General features: G+C 33.9%; 1 protein-coding gene across 1 annotated transcript in view; it reads right to left on the bottom strand.

The window, feature by feature from the left end:
* Window positions 1-11310, bottom strand: part of LOC143250418 (trithorax group protein osa-like) — a 30729-nt gene extending 19419 nt beyond the window's left edge. Inside the window, 3 exon segments of the mRNA XM_076500885.1 lie at window positions 241-279; window positions 6479-6786; window positions 10921-11310. Of these exon segments, the coding sequence (XP_076357000.1) occupies window positions 241-279; window positions 6479-6786; window positions 10921-11212 (639 nt within the window). The 5' untranslated portion in view covers window positions 11213-11310.
* Between the last annotated feature and the right edge of the window lie 1364 nt (window positions 11311-12674).

Genomic DNA, 12674 nt, shown 5'->3' with positions numbered 1-12674 from the left:
TATTACAGTTCAAACTTGAAGAATAATTGTCTTTTATCATCAAAGAAATTTACAGTAGTGTTTTCAAGTGTAAGCAACAACACAGAGGTAAACTTTAGTCAAACTGAGATAACAAAGGAAGCATGATGAAACTAAAACCAAATTTTACAATAAAAATTTAGAATTTTAAATGTTAAAAACAAACACATCAACTATCCTCATCAGCAATGTTTACTTAGAATAAAAAATAAAAAACTCTACCTTGACAGTATGATGTTCATATCCATGGCTGTTCACAGTCTAGGGAGGAACAAGAGTTACCAAGTGTTAGCTAATTACTTTTTAAAACACAATAAAACACTGAGAGTCTATCACTGGAAGTAAACAAAGTATTATGCATATACTGACAGGTCCTCCTCATCACTAAAAGTAATCAAACTATTATACATATACTGACAGGTCCTCCTCATCACTAGAAGTAATCAAACTATTATACATATACTGACAGGTTCTCCTCATCACTAGAAGTAAACAAACTACTATACGTATACTGACAGGTTCTCCTCATCACTAGCAGTAATCAAACTACTATACGTATACTGACAGGTCTCCTCATCACTAGCAGTAATCAAACTACTATACGTATACTGACAGGTCTCCTCATCACTAAAAGTAATCAAACTATTATACATATACTGACAGGTCTCCTCATCACTAAAAGTAATCAAACTATTATACATATATTGACAGGTCCTCCTCGTCACTAGCAGTAATCAAACTATTATACATATACTGACAGGTCTCCTCATCACTAAAAGTAATCAAACTACTATACGTATACTGACAGGTCTCCTCATCACTAAAAGTAATCAAACTATTATACATATACTGACAGGTCTCCTCATCACTAAAAGTAATCAAACTACTATACGTATACTGACAGGTCTCCTCATCACTAGAAGTAATCAAACTATTATACATATACTGACAGGTCCTCCTCATCACTAGAAGTAATCAAACTATTATGCATATACTGACAGGTTCTCCTCATCACTAGAAGTAATCAAACTACTATACGCATACTGACAGGTCTCCTCATCACTAAAAGTAATCAAACTACTATACGTATACTGACAGGTCTCCTCATCACTAAAAGTAATCAAACTATTATACATATACTGACAGGTCTCCTCATCACTAAAAGTAATCAAACTACTATACGTATACTGACAGGTCTCCTCATCACTAAAAGTAATCAAACTATTATACATATACTGACAGGTCCTCCTCATTACTAGAAGTAATCAAACTACTATAATGTATACTGACAGGTCTCCTCATTACTAGAAGTAATCAAACTATTATACATATACTGACAGGTCCTCCTCATCACTAGAAGTAATCAAACTATTATACATATACTGACAGGTTCTCCTCATCACTAGAAGTAATCAAACTACTATACATATACTGACAGGTTCTCATCACAAGAAGTAATCAAACTACTATACGTATACTGACAGGTCCTCCTCATCACTAAAAGTAATCAAACTATTATACATATAATGACAGGTTCTTCTCATCACTAGAAGAAATCAAACTATTATACATATACTGACAGGTCCTCCTCGTCACTAGCAGTAATCAAACTATTATACATATACGGACAGGTTCTCGTCATCACTAGAAGTAATCAAACTATTATACATATACTGACAGGTCCTCCTCATCACTAAAAGTAATCAAACTATTATACATATATTGACAGGTCCTCCTCGTCACTAGCAGTAATCAAACTATTATACATATACGGACAGGTTCTCGTCATCACTAGAAGTAATCAAACTATTATACATATACTGACAGGTCCTCCTCATCACTAAAAGTAATCAAACTATTATACATATACTGACAGGTCCTCCTCATCACTAGAAGTAATCAAACTATTATACATATACTGACAGGTTCTCCTCATCACTAGAAGTAATCAAACTACTATACGTATACTGACAGGTTCTCCTCATCACTAGAAGTAATCAAACTACTATACGTATACTGACAGGTCTCCTCATCACTAAAAGTAATCAAACTACTATACGTATACTGACAGGTCTCCTCATCACTAAAAGTAATCAAACTATTATACATATACTGACAGGTCTCCTCATCACTAAAAGTAATCAAACTACTATACGTATACTGACAGGTCTCCTCATCACTAGAAGTAATCAAACTATTATACATATACTGACAGGTCCTCCTCATCACTAGAAGTAATCAAACTATTATGCATATACTGACAGGTTCTCCTCATCACTAGAAGTAATCAAACTACTATACGTATACTGACAGGTCTCCTCATCACTAAAAGTAATCAAACTATTATACATATACTGACAGGTCCTCCTCATTACTAAAAGTAATCAAACTATTATACATATACTGACAGGTCCTCCTCATCACTAGAAGTAATCAAACTATTATACATATACTGACAGGTTCTCCTCATCACTAGAAGTAATCAAACTATTATACATATACTGACAGGTCCTCGTCATCACTAGAAGTAATCAAACTATTATACATATACTGACAGGTCCTCCCCATCACTAGAAGTAATCAAACTACTATACATATACTGACAGGTCCTCCTCGTCACTAGAAGTAATCAAACTATTATACATATACTGACAGGTCCTCCTCATCACTAGAAGTAATCAAACTATTATACATATACTGACAGGTTCTCCTCATCACTAGAAGTAATCAAACTACTATACGTATACTGACAGGTTCTCCTCATCACTAGCAGTAATCAAACTACTATACGTATACTGACAGGTCTCCTCATCACTAGCAGTAATCAAACTACTATACGTATACTGACAGGTCTCCTCATCACTAAAAGTAATCAAACTATTATACATATACTGACAGGTCTCCTCATCACTAAAAGTAATCAAACTATTATACATATATTGACAGGTCCTCCTCGTCACTAGCAGTAATCAAACTATTATACATATACTGACAGGTCTCCTCATCACTAAAAGTAATCAAACTACTATACGTATACTGACAGGTCTCCTCATCACTAAAAGTAATCAAACTATTATACATATACTGACAGGTCTCCTCATCACTAAAAGTAATCAAACTACTATACGTATACTGACAGGTCTCCTCATCACTAGAAGTAATCAAACTATTATACATATACTGACAGGTCCTCCTCATCACTAGAAGTAATCAAACTATTATGCATATACTGACAGGTTCTCCTCATCACTAGAAGTAATCAAACTACTATACGTATACTGACAGGTCTCCTCATCACTAAAAGTAATCAAACTACTATACGTATACTGACAGGTCTCCTCATCACTAAAAGTAATCAAACTATTATACATATACTGACAGGTCTCCTCATCACTAAAAGTAATCAAACTACTATACGTATACTGACAGGTCTCCTCATCACTAAAAGTAATCAAACTATTATACATATACTGACAGGTCCTCCTCATTACTAGAAGTAATCAAACTACTATACGTATACTGACAGGTCTCCTCATTACTAGAAGTAATCAAACTATTATACATATACTGACAGGTCCTCCTCATCACTAGAAGTAATCAAACTATTATACATATACTGACAGGTTCTCCTCATCACTAGAAGTAATCAAACTACTATACGTATACTGACAGGTTCTCATCACAAGAAGTAATCAAACTACTATACGTATACTGACAGGTCCTCCTCATCACTAAAAGTAATCAAACTATTATACATATAATGACAGGTTCTTCTCATCACTAGAAGAAATCAAACTATTATACATATACTGACAGGTCCTCCTCGTCACTAGCAGTAATCAAACTATTATACATATACGGACAGGTTCTCGTCATCACTAGAAGTAATCAAACTATTATACATATACTGACAGGTCCTCCTCATCACTAAAAGTAATCAAACTATTATACATATATTGACAGGTCCTCCTCGTCACTAGCAGTAATCAAACTATTATACATATACGGACAGGTTCTCGTCATCACTAGAAGTAATCAAACTATTATACATATACTGACAGGTCCTCCTCATCACTAAAAGTAATCAAACTATTATACATATACTGACAGGTCCTCCTCATCACTAGAAGTAATCAAACTATTATACATATACTGACAGGTTCTCCTCATCACTAGAAGTAATCAAACTACTATCATTATACTGACAGGTTCTCCTCATCACTAGAAGTAATCAAACTACTATACATATACTGACAGGTCTCCTCATCACTAAAAGTAATCAAACTACTATACATTATACTGACAGGTCTCCTCATCACTAAAAGTAATCAAACTATTATACATATACTGACAGGTCTCCTCATCACTAAAAGTAATCAAACTACTATACGTATACTGACAGGTCTCCTCATCACTAGAAGTAATCAAACTATTATACATATACTGACAGGTCCTCCTCATCACTAGAAGTAATCAAACTATTATGCATATACTGACAGGTTCTCCTCATCACTAGAAGTAATCAAACTACTATACGTATACTGACAGGTCTCCTCATCACTAAAAGTAATCAAACTATTATACATATACTGACAGGTCCTCCTCATTACTAAAAGTAATCAAACTATTATACATATACTGACAGGTCCTCCTCATCACTAGAAGTAATCAAACTATTATACATATACTGACAGGTTCTCCTCATCACTAGAAGTAATCAAACTATTATACATATACTGACAGGTCCTCGTCATCACTAGAAGTAATCAAACTATTATACATATACTGACAGGTCCTCCCCATCACTAGAAGTAATCAAACTACTATACATATACTGACAGGTCCTCCTCGTCACTAGAAGTAATCAAACTATTATACATATACTGACAGGTTCTCCTCATCACTAGAAGTAATCAAACTATTATACATATACTGACAGGTTCTCCTCATCACTACATTAAATATGAGTTAGATTTTAGAAACAAGTGAAATATATTTTAATAAAGCTTACATCCTAACACATGAAGGGTATACCAAGCAACCAGTACTAAACTGTTTCAATGCATCCTTAATTTAAGTTTGTGAGTATTGTACTGAAAGTTGTAATGACACTGAGATAATCCAGAATACTACTATACTTCACCTTGTATCTGTAAATATATGAAAACATCAAAACAGAAATCATTTCTTTAAATAACACAAAAAGGAATAAGTAACTTAAACATATGTAGCAATTACAAGTTGAAGTCAATAATCACAGCAGATATGGAATACTACTCATGGATTAACTGAATGACATGTCAAATAATACTCAAGAACCACTGACTGACACATGGAATATTACTCATGGATTAACTGAATGACACGTGGAATAATACTCATGAACCACTGACTGACACGTGGAATATTACTCATGGATTAACTGAATGACACGTGGAATAATACTCATGAACCACTGACTGACACGTGGAATATTACTCATGGATTAACTGAATGACACGTGGAATAATACTCATGAACCACTGACTGACACGTGGAATATTACTCATGGATTAACTGAATGACACGTGGAATAATACTCATGAACCACTGACTGACACGTGGAATATTACTCATGGATTAACTGAATGACGCATGGAATAATACTCATGAACCACTGACTGACACGTGGAATATTACTCATGGATTAACTGAATGACACGTGGAATATTACTCATGGATTAACTGAATGACACGTGGAATAATACTCATGAACCACTGACTGACACGTGGAATATTACTCATGGATTAACTGAATGACACGTGGAATAATACTCATGAACCACTGACTGACACGTGGAATATTACTCATGGATTAACTGACTGACACGTGGAATATTACTCATGGATTAACTGAATGACACGTGGAATAATACTCATGAACCACTGACTGACACATGGAATATTATTCATGGATTAACTGAATGACATGTGGAATAATACTCATGAACCACTGACTGACACATGGAATATTATTCATGGATTAACTGAATGACACGTGGAATAATACTAATGAACCACTGACTGACACATGGAATATTACTCGTGGATTAACTGAATGACACGTGGAATAATACTCATGAACCACTGACTGACACATGGAATATTACTCATGGATTAACTGAGTGGTACGTGGAATATTACTCATGAACCACTGACTGAGACATGGAATAAAACTCATGGATTAACTGAATGACATGTGGAATAACACTCAAAAATGACTAGATGACACATAAAATATTACTCACAGACCATTGTAAAGCTGACCTAAACCTTAAGCCTCAAAGAATACTTAAAGCTTTAAATTTTTTTTAAGCTAATTTACAAAAAAATATAAAAGCTAAAATAACTGTTTCTATATTTTTTTTAAATATTAGATAATTTGATATGGCATGAAACAGCAAAGATGAACTGTACTTACAGGGCTAGCAGGTGTTCTTGGCCAACCTGGGCTCGAAGCACCTTCAAGATCATCATGAAATGAGGATACTGATGTTGCATTAGGTGAAGGAAGAGGATTTGGTGTAGGAGGATGTGACATGGATATTTTATGGTTTGATTTAAAACTTTCCCCAGCTTCTTCTGGTAGAGATGACGATCCAGACGCATTGGATGCCTGACTTCCTTCATCCAGAGCCGGGGAGGGGTTAGCTGCAAACTGGAGCTTTCTCGACTCCTGTGATGTCATGAAAGGAGGAACTTGATGCTGCATTCGTTCTGTTGGAATAACTGCTGTTCCAGAGACAGTAACAGTAGATGATGTAACAGGGCTACTGACACTTTGGTTTACTGTGGTGTGGATTGTAATTAAGAAGCAATAACAGTTAATATATTAACAATGAAATTATTCTGGGACTATATACATAGCATATGTATATACTATACTCTAAATTAGTTTCACTTCAAGATGGATGTATACAACAAAACTGTATCATATGTGTATACTATACGGTAAATTAGTTTCACTTCAAAATGGATGTATACAACAAAATTGTATCATATGTGTATACTATACGATAAATTCGTTTCACTTCAAGATGGATGTATACACCAAAACTGTAGACTTCCTTTTTTTACCAACCTGTTCTTTATTTAACAAGTTTCATAGAATCAAAGAGTAGAAGACAACAGAAGGCAGAAAAAAAATTAACACTTTTTGAAAAGTAGTAAAATTTAAGTTAAAAATTTATATTTTGTTTTCCAATTAAATGTTTTCATTCATTATATTTTTAAAATCCAATTTATAAATCTCAAATTACAAAATAAATTATCTTATTACTAACAACTGAATTCAAAACGTAATTCAAATAAGTCTCTAAATAACATCCACATTAAATAATTTTTAACATCAGCAACCACACTATTATAATGCAATATATGAATCTGACAGGTTACACTGGACATGTACAATGCTTCATGTCTATGTCTAAAGGAAAACAGTGTGAAGGAATTCAAAGTGAAATACACTACACAGTTCAAAATAACTAATTTATCATGTACAGTGGAACCCCTCTAATAAGGCCAGTCTGTCTCAGTCTCAAAGGTGGCTGCTTTAGAGGAGTTCCACTGTAATTTATACATAATAGCTAGGTTTAGAAACTAACTTGCACACAGACAGAAAAGTCTGAACAGCTGTCATGTAAGTTAGGCTGCTGTGCAGATGTTTAATGTTTTTCAGTCCCTTGTTGAACTGTATCTAAAAGAATGTTCACTGATACTTCACTGCTCAGAAAATTCATTCAAACTTCTCTCATTCCCATGTGACTGTTTTAAGCCAATCAGAACATACAAATTTTGTTGTCTTAAAAAAAGTGTTAAAGTTTAAAACAGGAGTGAAACATAAGACATTACAGTTCTATTTTCAATGGAAAGTGCAAGTCATCTCAGTCTTTTAAATTTTGGGTTTAGCAAGAAAGTGATAATAAAAAGAAAAAAGGCTCCGTAAACCAACTAAGAGTGACGATGATGTAGCTGATAGTAGCAGCAATCAATCCTCTGTCATAGATAATATGATGGCTATCAACAAAAAAAGAGCATGTCAGTCTCGTTGGAGAAACACCTTGTCATGGTTATATTTTTAAAGAAAGCCAGTTTTAGGGAAAACCAGTGTTCAGGATGTACTGTGAGGTTTCTCTGAAAACATGCTTGTTGATCAGAATCAGGTAGGAATGCTTTCTTAAATGAATGTGACCAATTCCATATTGAGTCAATCAGAGTAAACAAAACCAGCAAAGCTCACATGTCATGGTAAAATCAGGAGAGTGGTGCTAAAGAGGCAATAAATTCTGTCAATTCTAAAGCTGAGTCTGGGGAAACAACCTCTTATTGTGCAGGAGATACAGAAAGCAAAGTATGAACAAAAGATTAACAGTTTTGTTTAACAATTAAATATGAATTCTTAAACAAGGCTAATCTGTAAAGACATGGAATTTTTGTGTAGAACAATGAAGAAGGCTGGTGTGGATATAGGAGATAATTACACCAACGAAAGGAAAGCCTCTGAATTTATTACTGTGTGAGGGAAAGGTCCTTAGACGTGATATCAAGCATACAGCTTGTGAATCATGGTTCACCTACATCGTAGACAATGAGAGCACAGATAATGCTATCACTGTGCTCATAAGGAAAATCACATACATTGTAAGTGTATCTTGTTCAACTAGAACATGCACATGTATCAGGTGTCCTAGATTGTATTGTAAATGAAATTAAAAAGTTATCTTAAGATTTAACAGATTCAAAGTTTCCAAAGGTGGAATTGTAACACTACTAAAACAGAATATATCCCATTTGTACTTCCCTTCCACTGTTTAGCTCATAGTCTTCAGTTAACAATTCTACATGCAGTGAAATTGTCGTGTTTCAGAAGTTCTAGTGCATACTGGAGAAGTTTACACATTTTGATAAAAGTTATGAAAAACCAATCATTACACTCCAGATAAATAATAAAGAATACATCATTATTTAAACCAACGTTTCTTCAGGATTAATATACATAACTATTATAATTGGTTTAAATAAAAATATATTTTTATATTTATCTGGAGTGTAACGGATGTTTTTTTATTTTTATTCAAAAGTGAAATTACTACCTTACAATGGTTAGTTTCAATAAATGTTTTCAATGGATTTCCAGATTTCACTGAAATAACCCACAAAGAGAAAAGTGAAAAATGAAAGTGTAAAAATCAACATGTGAAATACCCACCTTAATGATGTGAAACACGTGAGACAAGTCTCAAGCAAAGCAAATGCTTTGCGGTCATGCATCAAAACCTTGAGGTTAGGCCAAATTAACAGTGGCCATGATAATTGAGAGGTCTTGTCATTGTCCCTCAAGAACCTGTTTAACAAGTAAGGTTAAAATGATTGACAGAATGGTCAAGTACACCTATGAAAGGTTTTCCAACTTCTACTGCAAGTCAGCTCAGGTACTCACCATTTATACCATAGTTCACAATCCTGGTCCATTTCGATGTCTTTTTAACTGCGAAGGAATGTTTGTCCAGTAATGTACACATGATAACTTCCAAACGTCACCGGTTCTGTCTGCATTCATACTGTGCACAAAATTCTCACCTCAGAGCAACATCTTGAAATTTGTGGAGTTGATTTTTATAATCAATGTGTCAACAGCAGATGCAGAGCACATTTTGATCCATGAATGTCTTCAAGATTCCCATGTGAACCCAATTTAATAAGGATATTAGGCAGGACATGATGATCCTTAAAAATTGAGGGATATGACCCAAGAAGAGGTTCTGATGGCACCAAACAAAAGACTCACCATTCTTTGTAATGTTTATGGAGTTCATTGTTAAATCAAAATTATACTTCATTTGAGTATGTATTTTATGTGGTGATGATGGAACCAGTATACTGTTCAAGCATTCTATTCCATAGACAAATAGGTTTCTTCAAAAATAAGCTAATCCCCTTTAACTATAATAACTGATGAAGTGATCCATTTCTATCAGTGTATCCTCACAGCTCTGTTTAAGAGTTTTATAAGATTCTGATGTGCAGCTAGATCACTGTTATTTGTACAAGACTGGAATACATTCCAACATGCACATCAATATGTTATATAACTGAGGACAAACATGCACATCAATATGTTATATAACTGAGGCAATCATTACTCATGAAATATTTCTGTTGCTTACTGACAAAATATTTTAACAGAACTGTTGCATCAATTCAACCTATGAAGTCCAAGTGATTTGAACCAAATCTTGTGATGTAATATTTATTTTATACTGTTATATATTGAAAAATAATTAATTTAAATTAAAAGTTACGAAAGGGTATATTAATCACTGCTAGGAAAATGAGATTAAACAATTTTTATATTTTAATATTCAATAAAAAATTTGAGGAAAGGTATTTTTGCCTGCACTTAGTAGATAAATCTAACTCTACAAAATTAAACTGTTTTCCACAACTTTCTCAATTTATAAAAACATCATTCATACCAGGAAGCAGTGTAAGCTGCAAACTCTAACACATGAGTATGTACATTCCTATATTCCAAATTTGTTAAAATTAAACTAACAACTTTATGGAACTTTGACACCAGAACTCCAACACAAGGTTTGACACATTTCTCATCAGTTGGACAGTGTCTCAAAGAGGTTTTTCTTGTAACAAAGTTACAGGTAGCACATTTCCTTTTTGAAACTTACAGTATAAACTATTGCTTATAATCACTTACCACAGTAAACAGCATCAGTGATAAAAACTAAGAACTTTTAGCACATAAAATATTTTTTGAATGTATTTTATTATCTTGGGGTTTATATACTCTGAATCTTGTATGATGAAATTAAATAGTATTCAAAGCTATACTCTCATGATACTCACCACTAGATGAAAGTGAAGCCTGGTGAAACCCACTAATGCCACCTGGTGAGGAACGATCAGTACCATTCATTAATGCATTTGATGGGGACATGGGAGAGGATCGGTTTCTGCTGTGATGTTGAGAAGCTATATTACTAGCAGCATGATGACCCACACTAGACATTTCTTGGTTGGGTGGAATGTTAGATCCAGAAACTGAACTTGGGGAACAAGTTTCTGATGTCAGTGGGAGTGCCATCTGGTGAATAGAAGCTTGGATATCCATAGAGGCATTTGTTGCTGGGAGAGCCATTGATGACGGGATACCTTGATGGGTTTGTTGCTGGGCAGACTGGATATTATTGTATCCAATATTTCCATAATTCTTTTGCTGAACCTGCTGTCGCTGGTGCACCGTGGCGATCGGGCATTAATTGAACTTGCTACAGCCATTGCAGCTGCTTGTGGTCCCATTACTGGGGAACCCTTGGGATATTGGTTTGGTGGAGGCATCATGTTGTTTAGACCATAACTAGTATTATACTGTGAATTTACATACCCCCCACCATGTTGTGCTCCACAGTTCTGGGGAACCTGTGTATGATTTACCAGTCTTCCCATATTCAGAGCATTAGGATGACCAGAACCACCTTGAGGGTAGCTATTTTGACCCGAACCAACATAACCAGCCATGCCCATAGAGTTTGGAGACCGAGGGTAGTTACCTGTATTAACACAGGGAGAGAAAAACATTTAAGAAATTCAAATATGAAAGCCAAATATTCATAAACAAACCATCAACATAAACAGGTTTACATGAAAAATATCATTGTTCAACGTAATAAACGACGTTACGACAGCTACCCGAAATTACGACATATCTCAGATCTACTGTTTCAGTCATTATTTCACATTAACTTTAATTCACTGTTATGAAGAAATAATACACTTATCCTCAAACAAAATAAATAATTATCCAATACTTTGTTAGATAATAAAAAGATATGACATCAGTGTATCGTACTTCATGATGTTTTAATGTTAAGAAGTATTACTCCATGATGTTGGTGTTTAACTTAGTTGTGACTATATATACAGGAAAATATATGACTACAGATATAGGAAAAAAAAAAAATTAACATATTATTCTCTTAAATTCACTTCTGTTTAAAGTATTATCCAAACAGAATTAGTACCTATCACCATTTTATTTTAACCTAATGAAAGCATTAAAGAGAGAGGTTTCTTTGATTTTGACTGATACATTTCAATCACTTCAAACATCTTACAGCAGGTTAAAAAATATCCAAGCACAAAAGACAACACATTTCTACAAGAGAACAAACAGAAGGTGTAGTTTCTCAAACCACGTGTTTACTGCTGTAAATACATTAAATAATACTATTACAACACAGATACAATATTTCTCAAACCGTGTGTTTACTGCTGTAAATACATTAAATAACACTATTACGACACAGATACAATATTTCTCAAACCGCATGTTTACTGCTGTAAATACGTTAAATAACACTATTACGACACAGATACAATATTTCTCAAACCGTGTGTTTACTGCTGTAAATACATTAAATAATACTATTACGACACAGAGACACAGATACAATATTATAACGTGTACAAGGTTTTACAAAATCTACTAAATATAAATCTCTGCAATATGTACTTCCTAACACTGCTGATACGAATCAGTTGACTTAAGAGAATAATATTACACTGTGTAGCATTTCAGTACATAAAATATTTTTTTTAGA

This window comes from Tachypleus tridentatus, chromosome 5 (assembly GCF_004210375.1).
Source record: "Tachypleus tridentatus isolate NWPU-2018 chromosome 5, ASM421037v1, whole genome shotgun sequence".
NCBI lineage: Eukaryota > Metazoa > Arthropoda > Merostomata > Xiphosura > Limulidae > Tachypleus > Tachypleus tridentatus.
The sequence above is the reverse complement of the archived record's forward strand: the minus strand, read 5'-3'. Positions and strand labels throughout refer to the sequence as shown.